Raw genomic sequence first — 27,013 nt, forward strand, 5'->3', positions numbered from 1 at the left:
GCATTTTTCAGGTGTGTATTTTAAGGCCTAGCTCTAGACTAAAGCCTACTAAACCTACTACTATTGTAGAGAAACAGTTGTGGAAGACCAAATAAGTAAATGTAGAAATTCCTATTGCCAAAAAGAAAAGAAATTCCTAGTGCCTTTTTCCATGGGATTAACATGAAAACATTGCCTGACTTTGCCTGATCCCATTATGCAGGGCATTACTGACACATTTATTTTATTGATCCAATATGCATGAGTACTACACTGATATTTATCACTAGACATGATGGCTTCCTATAGAAATTAATATGTATTCTAATAACTGCTTTACCCTTGTTATGCCCATGTGGAATTCTTTCATGTTTGCATAGATTATTTTCAATAGTCAACAACTTATTTTCTGGACATCCATAGTTTCTTTAGTTTAAGATGTGCTGCAGTGATAGATACAAAAAAAAAAAAAACAACTACAACAAAAGATTGAGTCCTTGCCTTTAAAGAACCTATGTTTTAACAGACATGCTCTGAAAAAATGGTTCAAGAATAATAGCAAACACTGAAATATTACACTGAAGCCTATAGTCCTGTGTTGCACCTCATGGTGGGGAGAGAGGCACATATAAGGAGTCTAAACTATATGCTTGCTCCTCAAGAATTCCCAGTCACATGAGAGAGCTAAGACATAAGAGCATGAGAATTAAAACTTAAAAAACATGAGTTGGGGCACCTGGGTGAGTCAATGGATTAAGCGTCCAACTCTTGGTTTCAGCTCAGGTCATGATCTCAGGGTCATGGGATTGAGCCCTGTAGGGCACCATGCTCAGCACAGAGTCTGCTTGAGATTCTGTCTCTCCCTCTGCCCCTTCTCTCTCTCTGTTTCTCTCTCTCTCTCTCAAAAATAAATAAGACTTAAAAACAAAACAATAGTTAAACAGTGATAGGGGCACCTAGCTGGCTTAGTCCATAGAGCATGTGACTCTCGATCTCATGATCATGAGTTCAAGTCCCACATTGGGCATAGCACTTACTTTTAAAAAGAGTTAAGCAGTGATATGTCACAAGGGGGTACAAGTTGAGTTGCAAGAGAGCAAAAAAATTCTAAGAAAGAAAAATTGAGTTGGGTGCCCTAAGCCCGTAGGTCACAAAGGACAAAAGGCCAGCCAGTGTCTTTTCCTTACCTTACCATCAAGTTAAAGCATTATAGAAACCACTGAATGCTACTTTTCTGACCAAAGCATTGACAAATCAATTGGTTATAGTGATCTAAGAGTTTATATTTCCACCAAAGAGGTATAGTAAGTGTCAAATGACTAATGGAAATACTATCTCTAAAAGTCAATTTTTTTTCCAGAGGGCTGATATAGCTGTTGCTCCACTCACTATAACCCTGGTCCGTGAAGAAGTCATAGATTTCTCAAAGCCGTTTATGAGCTTGGGCATCTCCATCATGATAAAAAAGCCTCAGAAGTCAAAACCAGGCGTATTCTCATTTCTGGATCCCTTGGCTTATGAAATCTGGATGTGCATCGTCTTTGCTTACATTGGAGTCAGCGTAGTTCTTTTCCTAGTCAGCAGATTCAGCCCCTATGAATGGCACTTGGAAGACAACAATGAAGAACCTCGTGATCCACAAAGCCCTCCTGATCCTCCAAATGAATTTGGAATATTTAACAGTCTTTGGTTTTCCTTGGGTGCCTTTATGCAGCAAGGATGTGATATTTCTCCAAGGTTTGTTTCCATGTCATACCTAATGCCTCCTTGCATTCTGTGGCCATGATCCATTCATGTACACCCATCTCAAGTCCAGATTTCTTTCATTTAACATTCCATCCAATGACAAATTATCATCAAGCCATTTTGTTTGCTTGCGTCCATGAAGTGAGTGTGTTATTGGTGTTATTCTGAATGTCCTTCATGCATTTCTATGGTATTGTACATATTATAACAAACATTTGGACTCTGGATAAAGGTAACATTGTCAGCTAATATTAATATTATTATTCAGATAAAGCTAATACTAAATCTTGATCAGATCAGTCAGGCATGGTTTCTTCAATTGAGCTAAAACAGTTTCTTATTTGTCTAGAGATAGGATCTAGAAAAAAAAATTTGAAAGAATATAGAACTCTTCTTAAAAGCCCTCCTACTTTCCCCTTTCAGCATCCTACCTTTTTTATTTCACTCTGAGACTGCCTAGAACTATTCATTATAGTATCTTCCCCAAGTTTTATAACTAAAACTTAAAACTACTAAAAGAAAACATAAGATGAGGGGAAAAAGAACACCTAAGAGGAAGTCTATATGATCTTGGACTGGACAAAGAGTTTTCAAAACACAAAAAGAACAATCCATTTTTTAAAAATTGATAAACTGGGCTTCATTAAAATTCAAAACTTTGACATTTCAAAAGACATCATTAAGAAAATGAAAAGACAAGCCACAGACTGGGAGAAAATATTAGCAAATCATACATCTGATAAGGAACTTAAATCCAGAATATATAAAGATCGCTTGCATTACTATTCAATATAAAGAAGACAACCTAATTTTTAAGATGGACAAAATATTTGAACAGACCTTTCCCCAAAGAAGATATACAAATGGCTAATAATCACATGTAAAGATGCTCAACATAATTAGTCATTAGGGAAACACAAATTAAAATCACAATGAGATACCTCTATATATTGTCTAGAACAGCTATAATAAAAAAGACAATACCAAGTGGTGGTGAGGACATAGAATGACTATAGCTCTCATCCATTAAGTAGCATGAACGCAAAATGCTATGGCTGAATTGGAAGACAGACTGGCACTCTCTTATAGTTAGACATGTGCTTAAAACATGACACAGTAATTCCACCTAGTTATTTACTGAAGAGTAAAGAAAACCTATATCTACACAAAGACTTATAAATGTTCATAGGCGCTTTATAAAAACCAAAAAGTGGACACAACCCAAATGTCCATCAACAAGTGAATGGATGAACAAAATGTGGCACATCCATCTGATGGAATACTATTTGTCAATTTAAAAGAGCAAGCTACTGATGTGCTATGACATGGATGAACTTTGAAAACATCATGCTACGTGAAAAAAGCCAGACACAAAAGGCCACATATTATATTCTTCTATTTATTGAATTCTAGTTATTCAATGTCCCTTATTGCATTGTTCCATTTGTTCAGGATAAGCAAATCCATAGAGACAGAAAGTACACTAATGGTTTCTGGGGACTTGGAGTAGAGCAAAGCTAAAAAGGACGAGGATTAGGCTGAGGCAGGTGAGGTTGAGTACAGCAAGCAAAAGGGGCAAATTCAGTCTTTATTTAAAATGTTAATATTTGTTCATCATGGGTTTCTTGAATTAATCTTGATTTTTTTAAATATTGCACTAAAATGTTATTTATCTTGATTAATGAGATTTTGGTACCCCTCTAAATTTTGTGCATGGGGTAAATGCCTCACTTGTCTCACCCTAGTCCCAGCCCTGTCAGGATTAAGCACAAATGAGCATGAAGGAGTTTTTCAGGGTGATAGAAATGTTCCAAAACTGGATTGTGGTGATGGCCGCACAACTCTTAAGTTGACTAAAATCATTCATTGTACATTTACATTGGTGAATTTTATGATATGCAAATTTTATCTCAGTGAAGCTATTAAAAATATTGAATGTGAATGTCCTAGACCTTGCCCACTTAGTTTAAGTGTTAACTCACCTAAACAGAAACAGTATTGAATTCATAATCATAAAATATTATAAGCAAATGCAGCATCTTTAAAATCGGGGCAGGGGGAAGTGGGTTTTTTTCTGAAATAAAAAGTTGTAGTTTTGGTAAAATTGAACATTAATCCAAATACTGACCAGAGTCCATTATACAAACATATGGGGACTTTCATTTAGAATATAAGGACTCAGAAGGTCAACTACTATGGTTTTACAGCCTACTTCATTTTAAGATTATCCACTTGGAGCACAAAACATTTCAAATGAAGATTTGCAGCATAACTCATGGATAACCATCTTCAAGTTTCTAATGTAATGTATATGGGACAAGCCTCTTTTGTCTAAGTCATATCTTTTGCCACTCTCAATCTGCTTGGTCAGATTCTCCAAAGTATTTCACTCCCTGTTCCTTTTGTGCTTACAATGTGTGTCATCTCCCATGTGGTACCACTGGGAGTTCATTTATTTTGCTAGTTTCTTTCTTTTCTTATTTTTTAAAATGTTCACTTGGAGACTAGGGTTTCTGAATGATCCCGTAATTGAGTGATTTTTAACATGGCTGGTAATCTGTGTTGAGGCAATGCTAAAGAGTCATTAAGGCTGGAGATTTTATTGGTTTCTGTAAGTGAATTTTCAAAACTAAATTTGTGTTATCCCCACTGGAGTGCTGCATACTACTCTATATACTCAAACAGGACTCTTCAAAAGCTATCTGTTTTTGGAAGTATTTATGCATATTGCCTCATTAAGTACTAACTTAAAGATGATGACCTGAACATGACAAGCTGGGTAGATTTTTTTTTTTTGTAGCAGAATTTAAACTGTGGCTCTTCTATGGCATATATATATATCTAATCCTTTTTTCTCCGAGACACACATTTCATTATACTGCACTAGATACTGTCATATAGAGCAATGGCTTTCAAACTTTTTGAGCATGTCCCTCAATACGAACTACATTTTCCATCATGACTCAGTGCATATATATGTATATAACATGTATATGACACAAGTTTTACCAAACATCACTCTTACAGTGTGCCATGTTGTTTTAAACACTAATTGCAACTCAACCCAGCAATGGTGCACATAGCCTATGGAATAACACTGGTCTAGAGTAACATCCTCCTTTTTGTGCTTTTGAGTAATAAATTATTACTATGTATATCTTCTACCACATGGGTGATCCCTCTTTCAATACTGTCTTTTGTGTCCTTCAAAGAAAATTATATCTTTAAGCCTCTTGATAAAATTTTATACTTTGTAGCACACTTTTTTCTCCTTGAGAGCTCTACTGGTTATATATTTGTGCTCAATCATATAACAGAAAAGTCCACTGAAATGTGCTCTTCTATTAACAGATTTCGAAATTCCTGATAATGACATAGTTGTACTCTAAGATTCATGGTTGCCTTGGCTCCAAATGTCAATGTTATACTTGGTTTAATGGCCACACTTAGAATGTAGACTCTCCAGAAAGCCCCAAATGTGAACATGCATTGTACACTCTGACTTTTCCCAAAATTGAAGCAATTCAAGGAATTATAAGAGACCACATTTTAAAGTAAAACTACCAACTATTATAGCAGGAGGAGACATCAGGTACATTGACCCAACTGCTTCTGTTTCCTGAAGGCAGAGGGACAACAGCCCTCACTGAGCTCCTGCCGTGTATAGGTACTTTTCCTGTATTATCATACAAATTTTAATCTTCAAAACACTGCCGCCTCGTACTTATTTTTAAGTGGAAGAAGGTGACGGTCAGTGTAAATAATTTGCCCAGTCACACGGCTGATGGCAGAGCCAGTATTCAAACCTAACTCCAAGTCCACAACCTAGGCTGTTCCACTTCATGCTGCTTTTTTTTCACAGCACAAACAAAAGAACAGTACCCAGAGAGAGACTGTGGTGGAGGCCAGGGTCATAGAGGTTTTAAGAGCCAGCAGTACAACTGTTTCCACTACCACCCACTGCCTCACCACTACGGATCTGAAGGTGCATTGCCTGTTCCATTCTTTTCCTCAGATTTGTCCACAGGAGTATTTTCTAGTCTCCCAGCCTCCAATGAAACTCTGCCTTTGCCCCGGTTGTTAAAGAAAGGAGGCAGTGGGCACTTAAAATGCTGCCAAGCACGTGCCCACTCAGAGTAAAAGTGTGGGAAATCAACAATGAGACGACATGAGGAACGCTGAGCATCATTCTGTTTCCATTAAATAAAGGTATTGACAGGGGCTTGGAAGCTTAAAGAGCCCATGTCAATATTAGGTTTGGTATTTTCAACTACTCCAGTTGTTTGGAGTGAACAATTCAGCTGGAGGCTGAATTGCCTTTAGAGAGGCTAATCAATGTGATAAGCTGAGGTTATATCCATATACAAACTGATCTGTGTAGGGCAGTGAGGAGAGGAAAGTATGAGGAGATTCCATTCAACCCTCTTCCCCTGGAGGGGATTGGGAAGATGGGCAGTGGGTGTAGCCAGATGGAGGTAGCCTACTGGTTAAGGATGCAGGTGCTGGAGTTAATTTCACTAGATCCCCAATCTGCTTAGGAGTTGTATAACCTCTGGGGCATGTTACTAAATCTGGCTAAGCCACAGTTTCTCATCCATAAAATGTAAAGCACAGTACCTGGTGGATAGTAAGTTCCCAGTAAAGGGTAGCTATCCTCATTATTAAACTGGCTGCTCTTCACCACTCTAATTTCACAAATACTAGCAGTTAATATCTTACTTGCTTTTTAGTCCCTAAAACTCCTTAGGAATACAGTTGAAACTGTAGTCAGTGCCACATAGCCGATTTCTGATGAGAAATAACCAACAACTTTCCTTCTTGAATCCATATAGTGCTCTCCTTAAGGATCACACCTCGTGCAAACGTCTTGATTGTATATTCTATAATGATTTACTAATATTGACAGAAATGTTACAATTTTTTTTAATCTGTAATTTATTTCCTTTGTAAAACTTGGATAGAACCTTGCGGAGCAGTCCAAAGTCGGAGTCCTTCCAGACAAATGCTCCCCCTGCTGACTTTCTTTGAAGCTGCAGGGACATCTGAGGTCTAGCCAGGGTGAAGGTGGGAGGATTGGGGGAATTCTAACAGAGAAACTGGAGGGAGAACGCTAACTTGAATCTGATTACCATGTACATATTATTCCAAAGGCATTACTCTTCTCTAGTTCTGCAAGATATCAGATACTTTAGAGGAGGAGGCAGGGCATCTGTTCAGGTTAGCTGACCTTTTGTAAAATGGAAAATGTGTGCAAAATAATAAAAGACATGAAGAGTATGAAATGAATGGGACCCAAAGACAGCAGGATTTGGGGGCTCCATTTTAAACAATAGCTTTTCCTTTGCTGATGTCTGACTAGGGTCTTATCCTACTGCAAATTCTCTTCCAAGTAGTAGTGATGTGGTGATCAATTAATGATGTAATAGCAGGATTTTTATTGCAACCATTTTATGACTTTTCTGGCTGAACGCCATAGTTCTCAGTCTGGGAGATGGTTACTTATTCCCATCAGAAAATACTATATGAGCCAAAGATTGATTCTGCACATTTTTTAAAAACCTGTCATAGAATGAGCATTGAATAGGGTGTAGAAAAGATACATACTTTAGAAAAAAGAAGAGGGGGAGAAAAGAGCATGATGAAGAGTTTGTGCACAGAAGTGGTTACAGTTTCAGCTCTTGGTCTTGTGAAGCTAGTAAAGTGCAGATTTCAAAATTTACTTACAGGATGAAGGTTACAGCACATAGCTCACTTTTATTAGCATTTCAGAGGTCATAAAATACATTTTATTATTAACTCAGAAACTCCGGTATGATTACAGATAACAAGAACATTATATATTATTTTGCAGTGTTTTTACATCTGTTTTTCTTATTGCTAATCCGCTTTCATTCACTCCCTCTTACATTTCTTCAAAAGGTATGCAATATGCTCCTTATAATGCATTTTTATAAATACTAAATGTGCAGCATTTTATAGCCATTTCATTATGTCAACCTCAAAATCTGTCTTGTGCAACAAAACTATTTAAAATGAATGTTAAACATTTTGAAGCTGCATTAATGGAGGGAAAAAAACTGGAAAATGACAGGTCTTTTTAACTCAACTATAAAGTCTTGTCTTGTTTTAATAGATCCTTTTAAAAATGTCATGGGGCTGACCCATCAGTCACTTTTTATATAGCCTCCATGTGAAATGTGGGTTATTAAATGGCTATAGTTTCATTAATGAGAAAAGGGAAATGTAAAAATTCTTACAGAGCATCTTCCCTGTGAGTTTCCACTGTACCTTTTTTCAGTGAAATGATTTAGGCGTTCACGCCATAAAGGAAAGAAAGTGGTAGAAATTCCACTATGATTCTTGTCAAAGCTACTGCTGCCTTGAGGGGAGAATGTTGAATGCAAGCTTGTGCATTTAACATAGTTTCCAAGGAAGCTCCTTTTCCATTCTGCTGAGGCTTATGGACACTATTATACCATTTCTATATGAATATTCACCAAAATTTTCCATGCTCATAGATATATATATATCTCATCATATTAACCACGTAGTTGCCAAAGTCAATAGCCATGTATACAAGAGGCCACAAAAATGACCATTTTGCATTTAGGTTTATTTTCAGTCACGTCAACAGCCAATCTCAGCTAAGTGCTATAGATCAACCACATGATTATCTGAGTCCCCTATTATGGTGGCCAAAATAACCAGATTAGCATGTGCAGGCTTGATTTTAGATCATACAGACACAATCCATTAGCCTCACTAGAATGGCACAAATATAATTTCCATAAATTACTGTATTTTTCTCTGTTTCAAGGAGACAATGCATAAACTACCATCGGTATTCGCAGCAGCTTAATACACCCCTTTCTATACCAAAGCATGATTCTGGAAATACTCCAAAGTCAGTTCTCCCCTTGGTCTCAGGAAAACCCCGTCATTCCAAATAAGGATGGCATTCCCAGTTCCATTTCGAATGAACAAATAATAAACAATAATTATCCAAACTTGTTTGCTTTTCCTGCAACTATAATTCTCAGTTGTCAGAAAATTGCACCTTCTGTGATTTATACACCATTCTGGATTTTCTTACACAAACTATGACTATTTTGTAGCACAAATATGTGGGCATTTCTTTCCTATTGTGTAAGAATAGATCATTTCCTATTTCTCCTCCCTGTGCCTCAGTTTCTTTATCTGTAAGATGCCTCTGTTTCCTAATCTGTATAAATAGTGCCTAACCATAGGGAAGGAGGGTTGAAAGAGTTGACCCATGTCAACCTAAAGCAATCAGAACAGTCTGGAAGTGCTCTGTAAGGGTTAGCTATTATCATTATCGTTTTTATTACCCTATTACTACAGATGCTACTTTGAAACATTAATCTTTTATATGGTAAAATTATTTCCAGAGTCAGATCAGTTGAGGATAAGTTAAATATATATGGCAACAATGAAGAAAGACTATAAAGGTCCAAATTCGTAACTGAAATATCCTGGAAACTTTTAGCATTTGGAAGGGTAACGCATTCTTTCCGCCTCACCTGGATGTTTTCACCGCTTCTGATTAAAAGGGACATGTTCCCAGATGAGATCCTGGGAGAATAGAACCATTAGAGAAATCTGTTGCAAAGCAGATTTTCACATCTGAAAGGCTACAGGTGATTGTGTTCAAAAATAAAGAAAGCAGGGTTGTTTTAAGCATCCTGCAACCAATAGGAATCACAAACTTTAAAAATCAAGTAGTTTTGTTTTAGTTCATCAATAAAGACCACCATTATTCAAACACCTGCCAAAATTATTTGACCGGAGTGTAAAATCAGAAACAACTGAATTTTCCAGAGGCCAATAAAAGTTTATCTTGGGACACAGGAATTTAAATTTGCTTCCAAGTGGTAAAATGCAAATACAGAGAAGAGCTTGATTTGCCAGGTTTCAGCCCAGAACTGCCCTCTTCCCACAGAGCCTGGAATTGTGCCAGGCTCCTACGCCTATTCTTCACTTTATGACAGAGTGGGTTCTTTGCCTGCGAGCTTTTCTGGGCATGAGAGAACAGAGCCTAATCAGGATGGAGCTCTGCCACGGAGAGAACTATCCTAGAGATAACGTGGCAACGTTTTATAAAACCTAGGGACCAGATTTTCATTTCTGCAGCCAGAGCAGCCGTCAGCAACACTGTGAAGGAGACGAAAGTGCCTCCGTACAAGCCGCCTCCCATCGCCGAGCTTCCAGTGCCCTCTAACCGCCCCCCCAGACCCTCTCCCTGAGCAGCATTCACAGTGCAGGCCCCGCCGTGACCCCCAGTCCCGGCTGCACCAGAGCTTTATAAAAATGCTGCTCCTGGGGATCCCTGGTGGCGCAGCGGTTTAGCGCCTGCCTTCGGCCCAGGGCGTGATCCTAGAGTCCCGGGATAGAGTCCCGCGTCGGGCTCCCTGCATGGAGCCTGCTTCTCCCTCCTCCTGTGTCTCTGCCTCTCTCTCTACGTCTATCATGAATAAAAAAAAAAAATGCTGCTCCTTCGGCCTAACCCCCAAAGAGTCTGATTTCACTGGCCTGCGGTGGAGCCGGGGCATGTTTTGTGTGTCGTCGTGTTTTGTTGTCTTTTGTCTCATGCTTCCCAGATGATATTGATGTTCAGGCAGAGTTGAGAATCGGTGATGCAGAAGAAGAACGAGATTTCTCAGTTTGGTGTGCAGACCCCTGGCGATCACCCGTGACACGGCCGAGGCGCAGCTTGTTGAGCGCTCGGATATTCTGAATCTGCGTTTTCACAAACACCCGGCGTGCAGCCACAGGCTAGTCCTCTTGAAGAGCAAAATTGCCCCTTAGTGCACCTTACCCGCCTTCTGCCCCCTCCGCTCCTAAGTAGATGGACTAATCCAAGACAATGTGATAATAGGTCCTTCTGAAGTTAACTTGTTAACCTTTTGACCGAGTCTCCTAAAGAAACCGCAGAGGGTGATTCCACTCTGAAGCAGTTCTTTGGCGGCTGGTGAGGATGGTTTCGTTTTGATTGTTTGGGGGGGCTGGGAGGTAGGCGTGGAAACCAGGCTTTTGGTGCCTGGCAAATTCTAGTACACAGATAGTTCCCTACCTTTAGGCCCCTCCTATGTCTTAGTAAAAGAGGAAAGTTTTGATCCCTAGAGCTAAGCTCCTGAGCCCCACTAGCCATTTCTATTAAGATGCTAATAAATACGGTCTTAATGGCTCCTTGCCCCATGGGCCACCAACTCCACAAAATGGCACAGTCTTTATTAAGTTTCCTAAACTCAGAGTGAAGAGTACGCCTCCACTTACCCATTTCTCTTGAAATAAGTGAAGGGTTTTGATCCTGTGTTTCTACCATGACATCACCTTCCATCAGTGGTTCTCAACCTTGGCTGTACCCCGTAATCGCCTGGGGAGCTTTAAAAAATGTTATGTGTGGGTCCCACTTCCCAGGCTCTGACTGACCTGGTGTTGGGCTAGGCCTGAGCATGAGATTTTTTTTTTTTTTTACAGTGCAGGCTGGGCACCACCAGCCTTAAAGGAAGGGAGCCGTCTTCCACAGGCATGCCCATCAGGGCTCCCACAGGAAGAGAATCTGATAAGTACAGTTCTTACGTGTAAGCAGAAGCTGCTAGAGATGTTTTTCCTAGGATTAAAAAAAAAAAATCCCGCTTTGCAAGCTATATAGGCCCGAAGAGCATTATGCATGTATCATCATCTGCCATCCTGACACGGGATGTTGTGAACGTGTTACTTTCGTTTGGTGTTTTAATTCCCTGACATCATCTACTTCAACTCTCCTGAAACCACTTCCCTTTCCAGAAATAAAGACAAGGATTTTTTTAAACTGAAATCCGGCCCCTCTGGGTCTGGCTTGGTCTCTGTTTTGTCTTGCAGATCGCTGTCTGGGCGCATTGTCGGAGGGGTTTGGTGGTTCTTCACCTTGATCATAATTTCCTCCTATACTGCCAATCTTGCTGCTTTTCTGACTGTGGAGAGGATGGTTTCTCCCATAGAGAGTGCCGAAGACTTAGCTAAGCAGACTGAAATTGCATATGGGACCCTGGACTCCGGTTCAACAAAAGAATTTTTCCGAGTAAGTGCCTTGCGGTGAATCGGGCCCGCTGGTTTTTATCGTCCAGTCTTCTCACAAAGGCTCCTTAAGGGAGGGTGGGGAACGTGTGGGGTTGTTATCAAAGCAGAGCATCTTGGCTGGGCTTAGTTGGTGACCTAATTCATTGTTGACAACTAAGAGCGTGCAGCCTGACAAGTGGCCTATGGAGAGCGCGAGGCCTGAACTCCCAGGTTGGAAGCCCAGCCCTGGCGCGGAGTGCTCCTTTGTCCTTGGGCAAGTCATATAACTTCTGTCAGCCTTGATCACCTTGCTTCAGAAATGAGGGAACTAAACTAAGTAATGCGCGTTCTTCTTTCTAGCTTTTACAAAAGCAGTGATTTAATGTCTCAGTTCAGAGAAGGTAGGTACTTGACTCGAAGATTCTGAGGAGTGATAGACTATAAAATTGCATATTCTATTTTAGACAATGGTTTCTTATTGAAATGTTTTACACTTGTTTCAAGTGTTCATGCTGATAGTTCCATTTTCAGAGAAGCCGGTAATTGTTTTAATTTCTTGAGTACACTTATTCCACCCCCGCCGCCCCATCATCGACCAAAAAACCTTAGTGGGGAAACAGCAAGCTGTTCACGAGCAAAAGTTAGTCAGGCTCCATAAACACTGTCAAGAGAAAGGATGAAAGGAGACTGAAGCAGAAAATTGATGGACATGCCACTTTTACATAAACTTTCAAGATCTTTTTTCTGTACCAACTGAACTCTAAGAAAGACCACCAGTGGAATGGTTAAGAATTCAAATGTTTCTTCAGTTGCCCCAACCACAAAAGTATGGTGATTAGAAAATGGGCCCATTCTATACATTATCCACTGCCTGCCACTGTCACCACTATAACTGGTTGTAGCAATGATCCAGAAGCCACTTGTATAGTAGGTAAAAGGGAAACGTTTAGTCTTTACAACCAATAATCAAGTTATTGGATGGCAGGTATAATTACTGACCTTTCCTCCAAGTCCAGGGTAAAAGCATATTGGTTCTAAACTGGCTTATTTTAAGAAATCAGTAAGAAATATATTTCTACATGTATTATCATGAGATTTGTTCAATTATTTCCTGGGAAAACGGGCGTATGTTTCTTAAAATTATAGCAATTAGCTAAAAGCTGCTTTCATTCCCTGAAAGAGAAAGCATTAGTTATGGGACCCTTTCAAGAATTCTCATTGGCTCTGCATATCCCTTTCTCGATTCTACCACTATTTATCGAGCAGATCAAAATCCCCAACCAGGGAGAAGGGCCCAGTATTGGAACCCATCACTGAAGACCTCCTGGAACTAACCTGGCCTTGACCTTGACCACTGTGGCAATCCCAGAAACTTATCTTGAAATAATCCCCTGCCTGCATGAAACCACTCACATGTTTCAGGGCAGCAAGCCAGGGATTTCCATCTGCTGAGTAGTCAGCACATAATCAGCTCCATGGAAAGCTGGTTTGGTATGAACCTCCAGCAGCATCCCAATAGGCATCATGTTGGCCTATGAAGTAATTGATCACTTAGCCTATTGAGACAAAGGACTTAGACTGTCTGATAAGAGATACTTGTTCCATTGGAAAGCATTTTACCTTCAAAGACAATTAGAAATTAGGAAGGTGTGTTTTAAATGGTAATCGATAGATGGCATCAATTCCCATTAAGCTTTCAAAGGCCATTCATCCATACTGCCAGCAAAGGACCCTCTCGAGGGATATTGATTAGCACAAAGACTTGAAAGTGTGACCAAATAGTCATTGTCCCCACACCCAGACCCCATCCCCCGTGCCTTTTGTGTCTTTCTGAAAAACCAGGAAAGTGTCTGCTAATCTATTCAATGATGGTTTCATTAAAAAGCATCATATTGCCAGAGCCAATTTGAATCAACATCCAATTCTGAGTGAAGCTATTGCTGCGTTCTAATTGGTTTGCGGTTTCTAATGCTCACCAATTCCTAGTGACCTTTACAGCCAATGAGTAATTCGTATGGAAATGGAGCTCTTATGAAAATCTGATTAGAGAGGGAGCTGGATATTTCTAGGTATAGGGAAATGCAAATCATTTTCTAATTCTCATGCACCACTTTTCTTTTTCCTCAAATGGTCGCTGATGACAGCGTTAGGATTCTGTGGGGAAGTTCTTCAGGCAGCACACAAAGGTTGATGATCTAAGAATGGAACTGAGCAATCTAGAAAGATCAACTTTTTTAGCCTGCTTGTACTGAAAATGTCATGCAAACCTAACAAAGGGTAAGGTTGATATTCATCTAATACAGGGGGGCCCAACCAATTGGTCTTGAAGCGATGTGTCCTCTCCATGCTCTCCACTCCACCCGCCTTGAACCACATAGATCAGAGAAGACAATGAGCCAGAACACATCATCTCTCACTCAGGGATTTCACAAACTAGCTTGTCACCACCACCCCCTCCGCCCCACAACCCTCAATGACCTCAAGGCAGTTTTAAGATTAGTCACTCCACTACACACAGAAAAAAGTGAAGGCCTCTGATGGCATGCCTCTGAACTTTAGAGAATAAAACGAGATCACATGCAACATTTACAAACATAACATGAGCTCATTTCTTCCCATTCTCACTGCATACTAAAACCACAGGGACCAAGTAGTAATACCATAAAACAGCCTGGGGCCAGCCCTCTAGTTCTTCCACTAGGAGAGAGAAATAAATAAAATACAATTCCTTTCCAATTGCCCTGCAGACATTTTTACTCATCCTGGATAAAGCTGCCATTAAAATGATGGTATTTTAAAATGATTCCTTTGTTTCTCTTATTTTCAAGCTATCCTTAACTGTTATCGACCATCACGTAAAGTCATAGGCACAGAGGGACCTGCTCCATCAGGAAAGGAGGCGGTGGGGGGGGGAGAGGGAATGATACCAAGCAAAATGTATGCAGCTGGAAGAGACTTCTGAAATATTACAGTCAGCCCTCTTGACTTTCAAACTGATTTCCTTAGACAGTAGCTCCAAAACGAAATGTCCCAACTACAGTGGAAGCACCCATGCTAAAAAACAAGTCGACAGCTTTATTGTCATTACCCAGAGAAATGCCACTATGATTTGGAAAGCTGCACCGAAATGATCATTCCCCACTAAGTTTTGGAAATTTAACCTGATACAGATTCATGTTAAAAAAGTAGCACTGGGGAAAAAAGCACTTCCAAAATTCTCTCAGCCTTCAGACCCCTAGAAATATTAGGAGATAATTATGATGCTTGATGTCTTTTCCAGAGACTTGACTATATCCCCATTGAAGGTAGTTCAGGAGATTAAAGGAGATTTTTTTTTAAATGAAATATTTAAAATGAATTTTTTAATAAATTTATTTTTTATTGGTGTTCAATTTGCCAACATATAGAATAACACCCAGTGCTCATCCCGTCAAGTGCCTACCTCAGTGCCCATCACCCAGTCACCCCCACCCCCTACCCACCTCCCCTTCCACCACCCCTAGTTCGTTTCCCAGAGTTAGGAGTCTTTCATGTTCTGTCTCCCTTTCTGATATTTCCCACTCATTTTTTCTCCTTAAACCCTTTAAGAGGGGCACTTGGGTGGTCCAGTCAGTTAAGCATCTGCTTTCAGCTCAGGTCATGATCCCAGGCTCGTTGGATCAAGCCCCGAATCTGGCTCCCTGCTCAGGGGGAGTCTGCTTCCCCTCTCCCTCGGCCCCTCCTCCTGCTCATGAGTGTGTGCACTCGCTCACTCTCTCTTTCTCAAATAAATAAATAAATAAAATCCTAAAAAAATAAACCCCTTTAAAAAATTAAATATAAAAGGAGAGGAGTGGAGAGAGAGTGAGTTGCTCTAGGGCCCTGAGTAGGACAGAGGAATTGAACTTTATCTGGAAACCACCAAGGGGACTGTTCTGTCTTCTGACTTGGAGACATGGTACCCCCCATGTAGCACAGCTGAATTACTCATGGAAATTATTTTATTTGAACACAAGACTCTGCCTAATTGTTGTCATCGGTCATTTATGTTTTTTTAAATTTAGGCTATAAACGAAGAGCCCTCCAAACTGATTTGGAAAGCAGTCCCTACTAATAGTATTTGGATCCTGCTTACACATTCAGAATCTCTCTCTCTCTCTTTCTCTCTCTCTCTCTCTCTCATACACACACACACACACACACACACACACACACAAGCATTTTTAATTGGAGCCCACATTTCAACATTTCGCAGTTATTTCTTATAGGGCTTTTGAAGTATATAAGGGGAAGGGGGAAGTCTCCCCACAGATGCACCTATGCTGAGTATGTTGACCTTTTGACATGATCAAGAAAACTAACCATTAATTTTTATGCTTTGTTACAACTGACCTATGTACACAATAGACCCCATAACGCATGCCCCAGGCCTAGGATACACATCAAATTATAAAGTCTTTTTGTTAAAAATTTTCTCACCAGGTAACTATGATGAATTTGCAATTTTGAAAGACAATATACTTGGACAACTGCAACCAGATTTAATTAGTTTGAAGACACATATGATGTGACCAAATGTTTGAGGACACAGCCAAACCACACACTAGGGAACACATAATAGCAACAACAAGAGATGAGTTGACATCAAGGGATGGCAGGTCAGAGACATCTGTTGTATATACCACTTGACAGTTTTTAAAAAGAAAAATTTGTTTTTTAACTTTGACATGGCTGTTGGGATGCCACCTTGTCAAAAACAATCTTATTTTCCTATGTCATGATACATTACACAACAAGACTCCTTCCTATACCTCATAGGTCAAGACTGGAGGTAGAGGGGATCCCTGGGTGGCTCAGTGGTTTAGCACCTGCATTCAGCCCAGGGCATGATCCTGGAGACCTGGGATCGAGTCCTACTTCGGGCTCCCTGCATGGAGCCTGCTTCTCCCTCTGCCTGTGTCTCTGCTTCTCTCTCTCTCTTTCTCTGTGTGTGTGTGTGTGTGTGTGTGTGTGTGTGTGTCTCATGAATAAACACAAAAAATCTTAAAAAAAAAAAAAAAAGACTGGAGGTGGAACAGGAGGCACAAGGTGAGGATGCTGAGACCTGGCCACATAGGCCTTGGGAAAAGGGCACGGTACACCCAGACAGCTGTTGGCTTTTCCCATCCTTCAGCAGCTAGGGATCTGTGGTTCCATTAGGTCTTCCTTGCGGACAGGTCTTGAGGTGGGTGGAAAGGACACTCTCCAAGGGAGTAGAAGACAGTTAACCTGCCAACTGTACACAAGTGACAACATACCTAATATCTGCCTCCAAGAGAAAGAAGAAAATGTAGCAATGAAGACAGGCTAATAATAATGCCCTAGATTCTATGATGTATTCATCACTCTTTCAATAATAACTCTTTTCTTTGAGCACACTCCATGTGCCAAGTTCTAGGCTAAGCACTGAAGCTCCATCTCTGTACACAAAATTAAATTTCTGTCTTTTGCCAAATCACATGAAAACACCTCGACAGGGTTTTCCACCATATTTGGAGGTTATTTTTGGGGACAGACAGACTTGAAATATAGGCATGTCAAGAAACTAGATGATCACACCTCCAGGGCAGCTGACAGTGTTCATTTTTACATTGCTCCTTCCCCACACATGCCAATCTACAGATACAACCCATGGTGAACAATAGGAGGGTTAATGATTCTCCACAAACCCAACATGAAGGTCAGGTAGGTAATGAATAAAACAGAAATGGCCTCTAGCCTCTGGGAGTTCACAACCTAGGAGGCTGTCAATTTTCAACACATATTCACATAACATTACCACATTCAATTCACTCGACAATCCTGCAATGCAGCCAGAACAGGCACAATTGCACCTACTTCGTGGAGGAGACACAGGGAGCAAAATGACATTGTGACTTGCCAAATGTCACTCAGATCAATGGGGGAGAGTAGAACTCTGAGTCCAGATTGAATCCTCTTTCCATTTCATCTCAATACCTTTCTGGCCTAAGCATTCACAGAAACAGGGGCTGTTATGCATGAATCAAGCATGCTAAGGCATCTGTATTATCTCCTGGTTGATCTTTGTTTTTATATCCCTTGATGGATCAATCAGAAAAGAAAACCTATCCACACTTTTAAATGACATTCTCCCATGCTCTGGTAACCTCAAAAGGATCCAAGATAAGATGGCAAAGAAAAGGAAGACATCCATAAAACTAGAGTGAATGCCACAAACACAGCAAACCTCTATTATTCACAGCTAATTATACTTTCCGATATGCCAAGGGTTATGTCATGGCTGGATAAAACTGGAAAGAAAAAGAGAGAGGATGAAAATGATTTCTAGTTCCACATCCACTGGTGACTTTTTTTTCCTTTGGTAAGAAGCATTTGGTCTGTTTCCTCATCTATCAAGGGGAATATTCCCTGCTCTACCCTCCTTATAGGGTTAGTAATAGGATAATATCACAAAAAGATCTCTAAAAGTACAAAGAATTCTACAAATCCCAGGAGAATTTTTTTTAAGATTTTATTTATTTGAAAGAGAGAGCAAGAGGAGGAGCAGAGGGAGAGGGACAAACAGACTCAGAGCTAATCGCAGAGCCTGATGTGGGGCTCAGTCTCACGACCCCGAGATCATGACCTGAGCTGAAACCAAGAGTCATATGCTCAACCGACTGAGCCACCCAGATGCCCCAAATCCTAGGAGACTTTAGGAAAAAAGCCCAACACTGGAGCAATTAAAGCATAAAGACTCCAGACAAGGCTCTATGGATACATGAGGGAGGGATATTTCCCAAGAAGAAAATAAGAGAAAATAAAATCATCTCTGCTGGCTCAGTGGAAGAGACGTGGGTTTTTTCCTGTCTTTGGGAGGAGAGAGAAACCTCATTGTATACTCCTGCCATCCTCCTGATCCCATCCCTACCCCTGCCATAAAATACTACTCCTGACTTCATCTCTTAGTCCATCTTTAGCCATTCCTTTGGGGCCTGCAGATTCAACAACTTCCCTATGCACAATTTAGAACTGCCCTTGAAGACCACCTAGAAACTTCAGCTGCTTCCAAGGGGGCATGCAGGCCATCTGCCCAAAGTAACCAACCATACGGATTTCATTAGCCTTTCTCTGTTAGTCCTCCCAGGTAACCTACTTGCTTATGAGAGCATTTCACAGCCTAGAAACCCTAAGGGAGTTAAATCTTCCTTTTCTTTGAGGTTGCAAACTCTCTCGGACAATGCCAGAGTAATTCACGCCACACAGAATCCCCAAATCTTTGGGAGAACTCTGAAATTCTCTTCCCTAGAGTAATTCACCTCAGGATCTCACTGTCTTTTCTTAGCTGACAAGATCAAATCACCTTAGCACTTCTAGTTGGAGGAATTGGGTCCATCTGTTCAATTAAACATTCCTTGAGTTCACCTAGCAAGCCAGCACAGGTTAATTATTTAAACTCTCCTTCATCACCATGCAGAAGTCTAAGAATTTGACTATAGGATCAAGTAAAATTTCAACTTCCTGAAACCCAGCTAACAAAAACATTTGGTTAACTGGAATGGTTTGTTCAAAAATGGTTTGTTCAAAAAACTCCACTTTTGAAAGGAAAGGCAACTCACACAAGACCTTGATATGAATTTTGTTTTCAAAAAACTACTAGGTGATGTCCTGTGGTCATGTTGATTCCAATCTTCAACATCTTCTACATTTTTAATCAGTGAGCAAGTAAATATTGAGGGTCTATCATCAAGTTAGGCACCAGGGAGAGAGTAGTTATTATTATTATTATTATTATTTTTTGCAAAATGAAGTTAGTCACCTGTGAAAATAGGCTTCTACCATAAATCCACCTTCTAAGAAGAAAGCAGTAAGACACAGTAAAGGTATGAAACATAAGGGCTTCTGGACTTCAAATTTTTTTTGAGGATTAACCCTATCCAAGTAATAATGCTGCAATGAACATTAGTGAACAAACAGCTCTTCAAATCCCTATTTTCAGTTCCTTTTGGTATATACCTAGGAGTAGAATTGCTGGATTATATGACAATTCTTTGTTTCTCTGTTTTAAGGTCTATTTTGAAACAAAGGATGAGGGCATTTCTGTTCCATTTTCCTCCCATTGCTGCTCAAATAATCCTAATCTTCCCTTAGGCAATAGATGCCTCTCTCCCAATAGGAAGAGGGTGGCTGGGTAGCTGATGCTGAGACAGAACTTTAGCTAATATCACAAAGTTTCATCTTGATACAGGACTGCAGCGAGGAGGAGGTATGTGTATGTATGTCAAGTGTTGAAAAAAACACAAAGTCCTGTCTACAACACACATATGTACAGAGCGTCCTGGATATTTTAGCTACTGATTCCAGCTTGTAACAAAAATTTGAGGGAACATGCTTTCTCTTTCTGTGTTTGGGCTACAATTCTGATGCCCTAGCAAGATTGTACCAGAACACAGGTGATGGATGGTAGAGTGAAACCTATCTCCTTTCTGTTCTAAATGGTTTAGAATGTTACCTGTTTGATGGAAGGACTTGGATAGTGATGATCTACTGCACTTCTTTCCAGTTCTGATAGTGGGCATCTGTCTGTACATTTTTCCCAAAACTCATCTCCTGTCTGCACACTCCCTGCTGCCCTAATGAAGAGGTTTCTGAAGGTGGTTAGCTGCTATGCCTAAAGAAACCTGCATTCCAGAACTGAGTCTTACTTCCCAGTTTTATAAAAAATCTTGTTATAATCAGGTGTTCACATCTGATTTATTTGACTCTCAATTTATCTCCTTTGAGTCTCTAGTCTGAGTTACAGACTATTTGTTTTTTTTATGATTTTATTTATTTATTTGAGAGAAAGTAAGAAAGAGGACATGCACTAGTGTTGCGGGGGGGGGGGGGTAGGGCAGAGAGAGAAGGAGAAACAGGCTCCCTGTGATGCAGGGCTCAATTCCAGGACCTTAGGATCATGACCTGAGCCAAAGGGAGATGCTTAAACAACTGAGCCAGGCGCCCACAGACTATTTCTTTTTTTTTTAAAGGATTTTATTTATTTATTCATGAGAGACACACAGAGAGAAAGGCAGAGACATAGAGGGAGAAGCAGACTTCTCGTAGGAGCCCGATGTGGGACTCGATCTCAGAACTCCAGGGTCATGCCCTGAGCCAAAGGCAGATGCTCAACCACTGAGCCACCAAACACATCCAGCCCACAGACTATTTCTTGCATCATTCAGTAACATTGATTTTCCAACCTACTGGGTAAAGAATCCTGTCCTCAACACACTGGAATGAATAGGAGATGCCACGCAGACCCCTGAGTCCAATATACAGACAATAGGGGAGTCAGGTGAATTAGTCAGAAAAGGTTACTGAAGAAAGGGACATCTTATAATGTCTGGATATAAAAAATATCTGGAGAGAAAACAGAATTTTAAGACAGTTCAAAGGGAACATGAGAACATATGTATGACAAAAAAAAAAAAAAAACCAACAAGACCATGACTTCATATCATGTTAGCCAATGGCTCCTCTTGACTAAGGAACTGTTAGTTTTCTGTAGGGTTCACACTAAGATTTGTTTGCACAAGACAGTGTATGTATATATGTTTGGGGGAGGGATTTTAGGATGGAAAAAAAAAGTTTCCAGAAAAAGTATTGCTTTGAAATAATAGTATCATGGTAGAAATCAATCTATAGACTGCCACGGCTATATTGAAAATCATTGCTTGAGACCAGGGTGCTCTGAGAGCTGTCTTATTTGTAATTTCATCATTCACATTTGGCATGTGAAGATGAGGTTCATTAAAAAAGGACTCTCCAAAGAATACTTTAGAATACTTTGCTTTCTTTTAAATGAGTTTGAGGAACCTAAGTTGAAAAGCAAGATCCATCTCTGCTTTGGCAAACAATATCAAATGAAATATTTCATAACCAACCCTTCATATTTAAAAATAACCCTACTGCAATAGACATTATTTCATCCAAAATGAACAGCCCCTTTTCCTGAATGTAGTAGTTTTAATGGGGTAATCATGAAGAGAATCCTATTAAAGCCCCTTTGCACAGAATTTTGAAGTTTGGTTTCCAAATATTTGTATCCTGCCCCCTTTCTTCCAGACAGACACACATACACACCATTTGGGTAATTGTGACAAATACCTGACATTTGTTATATATGAAAGCAGCAGGGAGCAAACGGACCCACTGGCCAAATCCTGAAGAACATTTTTTGCTTTCTTTTCTCAGCCTGGGGTTTCAGCCAATTGTATAAGCAAGAAGGTTGAGAACAGCATGGTCAGTGATTGAGGAGAAAGAGAAGTACATTCAAGGAGGCTTGGATACATTCATGCAATACAGATACATAGAAAGTTGTCAAAGGTAAAAGATAGGCGCTTGGAGGACACCTTCAGATTTTTTAGAGTTGACATCAAGAGGACAACCATGGCTTCTCATAGTTCTATGTTGATCTTGTCTTAAAACACTCCCAGATGCAATTGCCCAATGAGCTGACCTACAAGGACTGGTCTACAATTTTTTACAAAATTGTTTTTCACATCACAAGAATTGAGACTATTTAGCCTGAAGAAAATACGCAGCAGTAGAATATATTAGGATTGTCTTAAAATATTTGAAGGGTAGACATTTCAAAAATGAATTATACTTGTTTTGTGAAGCCCTATGGGACAGAACAAAACTAAAGGGTGGATATTACAGGGATAGAGATTTTTGGCTCATTGTAAAAAGAACATTCTCATAGAGCAATCCAAAAATAGAACAGGCTGTCTCCATAGATAGTGAGTTGTTCATCTTTGAAGGGATTCAAGAATAGGCTAATGGCCACTTGTCAGGGATGTTGAATAGGGGACTCAATAATCTGATGAATGACTGCACTACAGCAATGTTTTCCAACATTAGCTGCATATAAAATGATTTGGGGAGCTATATTAAAACACAGATGATTGGGTCTCACGCTTCCTTCTACCACGTTGATCCCATAGATGCTATTGATCTGCATTTTAAAACTAGCACTCCAAGTGATTCCAACACAAATGACTAAGAGCCACTCTTTGAAGAACATTTAACTATATCACATAGAAGAGAATTTCTACTTTGATGATTTGGATTTGCTGTTTTTCTATTAATCCTATGTGATGGATACTGGGAGAAGGCTGGACACTGGGCCTATAGGACAGAGACAAGCCTGATTAGAAGTAGCTAGAGCCTTTCCGGCAGGAAGAGGTATCTCGAGAGAACACAACTGTCTTGCTGAGTGGTAGCCTCCTCCTCCCAGTGTTCCTGTTAGGAAGGGAAAGGAAAGAGTTTCCTCTGATCAACAAGGACCAATGGGAGATGATTGTTTCAGGGACTAGAATCTGAAGCTTTAGGGTGCCCCAAATGCAGACAGTAATCTATAGGGAAGCTCAAGCAATGGTATCTGACTGGAGACTATGGACAATAAAAGTCCTAAAAGTGAGGAAAAAATGACACTATGGGCGAATAACGTCCAGAGGCCTCAAAATGTTTATAAGTTCTTCTCCTATGACCCCTATGACACCCTTCCTTTTCCATTGTTTATTTACTGCATGGGTCTTGAGTGACCAGGACTGTTGTATTAGTGTCTTTATGGACCCTTCAGTAAGCCCCTGATTCAAACTTCCCATCCTAGAGGACTGCAGGTGGCCAGATCCAGCATTGGTTTTCTTTTTTTTTTTTTTTTTTTTTTTATTGTGTTTTTTTTTATTCTTTTTTTTTTTTTTTTTTTTGGTGTTCAATTTACTAACATACAGAATAACACCCAGTGCCCGTCACCCATTCACTCCCACCCCCCGCCCTCCTCCCCTTCTACCACCCCTAGTTCGTTTCCCAGAGTTAGCAGTCTTTATGTTCTCCCTTTCTGATATTTCCCACACATTTCTTCTCCCTTCCCTTATTTTCCCTTTCACTATTATTTATATTCCCCAAATGAATGAGAACATATAATGTTTGTCCTTCTCCGACTGACTTACTTCACTCAGCATAATACCCTCCAGTTCCATCCACGTTGAAGCAAATGGAGGGTATTTGTCATTTCTAATAGCTGAGTAATATTCCATTGTATACATAAACCACATCTTCTTTATCCATTCATCTTTCGTTGGACACCGAGGCTCCTTCCACAGTTTGGCTATCGTGGCCATTGCTGCTAGAAACATCGGGGTGCAGGTGTCCCAGCGTTTCATTGCATTTGTATCTTTGGGGTAAATCCCCAACAGTGCAATTGCTGGGTCGTAGGGCAGGTATATTTTTAACTGTTTGAGGAACCTCCACACAGTTTTCCACAGGGGCTGCACCAGTTCACATTCCCACCAACAGTGTAAGAGGGTTCCCTTTTCTCCACATCCTCTCCAACATTTGTTGTTTCCTGCCTTGTTAATTTTTCCCATTCTCACTGGTGTGAGGTGGTATCTCATTGTGGTTTTGATTTGTATTTCCCTGATGGCAAGTGATGCAGAGCATTTTCTCATGTGCATGTTGGCCATGTCTATGTCTTCTTCTGTGAGATTTCTGTTCATGTCTTTTGCCCATTTCATGATTGGATTGTTTGTTTCTTTGGTGTTGAGTTTAATAAGTTCTTTATAGATCTTGGAAACTAGCCCTTTATCTGATATGTCATTTGCAAATATCTTCTCCCATTCTGTAGGTTGTCTTTGAGTTTTGTTGACTGTATCCTTTGCTGTGCAAAAGCTTCTTATCTTGATGAAGTCCCAATAGTTCATTTTTGCTTTTGTTTCTTTTGCCTTCGTGGATGTATCTTGCAAGAAGTTACTATGGCCGAGTTCAAAAAGGGTGTTGCCTGTGTTCTTCTCTAGGATTTTGATGGAATCTTGTCTCACATTTAGATCTTTCATCCATTTTGAGTTTATCTTTGTGTATGGTGAAAGAGAGTGGTCTAGTTTCATTCTTCTGCATGTGGATGTCCAATTTTCCCAGCACCATTTATTGAAGAGACTGTCTTTCTTCCAATGGATAGTCTTTCCTCCTTTATCGAATATTAGTTGCCCATAAAGTTCAGGGTCCACTTCTGGATTCTCTATTCTGTTCCACTGATCTATGCGTCTGTTTTTGTGCCAGTACCACACTGTCTTGATGACCACAGCTTTGTAGTACAACCTGAAATCTGGCATTGTGATGCCCCCAGATATGGTTTTCTTTTTTAAAATTCCCCTGGCTATTCGGGGTCTTTTCTGATTCCACACAAATCTTAAAATAATTTGTTCTAACTCTCTGAAGAAAGTCCATGGTATTTTGATAGGGATTGCATTAAACGTGTATATTGCCCTGGGTAACATTGACATTTTCACAATATTAATTCTGCCAATCCATGAGCATGGAATATTTTTCCATCTCTTTGTGTCTTCCTCAATTTCTTTCAGAAGTGTTCTATAGTTTTGAGGGTATAGATCCTTTACATCTTTGGTGAGGTTTATTCCTAGGTATCTTATGCTTTTGGGTGCAATTGTAAATGGGATTGACTCCTTAATTTCTCTTTCTTCAGTCTCATTGTTAGTGTATAGAAATGCCACTGACTTCTGGGCATTGATTTTGTATCCTGCCACGCTACCGAATTGCTGTATGAGTTCTAGCAATCTTGGGGTGGAGACTTTTGGGTTTTCTATGTAGAATATCATGTCATCGGCGAAGAGGGAGAGTTTGACTTCTTCTTTGCCAATTTGAATGCCTTTAATGTCTTTTTGTTGTCTGATTGCTGAGGCTAGGACTTCCAGTACTATGTTGAATAGCAGTGGTGAGAGTGGACATCCCTGTCTTGTTCCTGATCTTAGGGGAAAGGCTCCCAGTGCTTCCCCATTGAGAATGATATTTGCTGTGGGCTTTTCATAGATGGCTTTTAAGATGTCGAGGAATGTTCCCTCTATCCCTACACTCTGAAGAGTTTTGATCAGGAATGGATGCTGTATTTTGTCAAATGCTTTCTCTGCATCCAATGAGAGGATCATATGGTTCTTGGTTTTTCTCTTGCTGATATGATGAATCACATTGATTGTTTTACGGGTGTTGAACCAGCCTTGTGTCCCAGGGATAAATCCTACTTGGTCATGGTGAATAATTTTCTTAATGTACTGTTGGATCCTATTGGCCAGTATCTTGTTGAGAATTTTTGCATCCATGTTCATCAGGGATATTGGTCTGTAATTCTCCTTTTTGGCGGGGTCTTTGTCTGGCTTTGGAATTAAGGTGATGCTGGCTTCATAGAACGAATTTGGAAGTACTCCATCTCTTTCTATCTTTCCAAACAGCTTTAGGAGAATAGGTATGATTTCTTCTTTAAACGTTTGATAAAATTCTCCTGGGAAGCCATCTGGCCCTGGACTCTTGTGTCTTGGGAGGTTTTTGATGACTGCTTCAATTTCCTCCCTGGTTATTGGCCTGTTCAGGTTTTCTATTTCTTCCTGTTCCAGTTTTGGTAGTTTGTGGCTTTCCAGGAATGCGTCCATTTCTTCTAGATTGCCTAATTTATTGGCGTATAGCTGTTCATAATAGGTTTTTAAAATCGTTTGTATTTCCTTGGTGTTGGTAGTGATCTCTCCTTTCTCATTCATGATTTTATTAATTTGAGTCTTCTCTCTCTTCTTTTTAATAAGGCTGGCTAATGGTTTATCTATCTTATTAATTCTTTCAAAGAACCAACTCCTGGTTCTGTTGATCTGTTCCACAGTTCTTCTGGTCTCGATTTCGTTGAGTTCTGCTCGAATCTTTATTAGCTCCCTTCTTCTCTTGGGTGTAGGATCTATTTGCTGTTTTTTCTCTAGCTCCTTTATGTGTAAGGTTAGCTTTTGTATTTGAGTTCTTTCCAGTTTTTGAATGGATGCTTGTATTGCGATGTATTTCCCCCTTAGGACTGCTTTTGCTGCATCCCAAAGATTTTGAACGGTTGTATCTTCATTCTCATTAGTTTCCATGAATCTTTTTAATTCTTCCTTAATTTCCTGGTTGACCCTTTTATCTTTTAGCAGGATGGTCCTTAACCTCCATGTGTTTGAGGTCCTTCCAAACTTCTTGTTGTGATTTAGTTCTAATTTCAAGGCATTATGGTCCGAGAATATGCAGGGGACAATCCCAATCTTTTGGTATCGGTTCAGACCCGATTTGTGACCCAATATGTGGTCTATTCTGGAGAAAGTTCCATGTGCGCTTGAGAAGAATGTGTATTCAGTTGAGTTTGGATGTAAAGTTCTGTAGATATCTGTGAAATCCATCTGGT

General features: G+C 40.1%; 1 protein-coding gene across 8 annotated transcripts in view; it reads left to right on the forward strand.

Annotated features, from left to right (window-relative positions):
• Positions 1-27,013, forward strand: part of GRIA3 (glutamate ionotropic receptor AMPA type subunit 3) — a 282,153-nt gene that overhangs the window by 206,331 nt on the left and 48,809 nt on the right. For all 8 annotated transcript variants that reach the window (XR_007409376.1, XM_025431120.3, XM_025431121.3 and 5 more), the window contains 2 exons: positions 1,340-1,716; positions 11,608-11,806. Coding sequence is in view for 7 of the 8 variants with exons in the window: in XM_025431120.3 (XP_025286905.1) it covers positions 1,340-1,716; positions 11,608-11,806 (576 nt within the window). In the remaining variant the exon portion in view is untranslated. The remainder of the gene's footprint in view (positions 1-1,339; positions 1,717-11,607; positions 11,807-27,013) is intronic.

Source organism: Canis lupus, chromosome X, assembly GCF_003254725.2.
Source record: "Canis lupus dingo isolate Sandy chromosome X, ASM325472v2, whole genome shotgun sequence".
Lineage (NCBI taxonomy): Eukaryota > Metazoa > Chordata > Mammalia > Carnivora > Canidae > Canis > Canis lupus.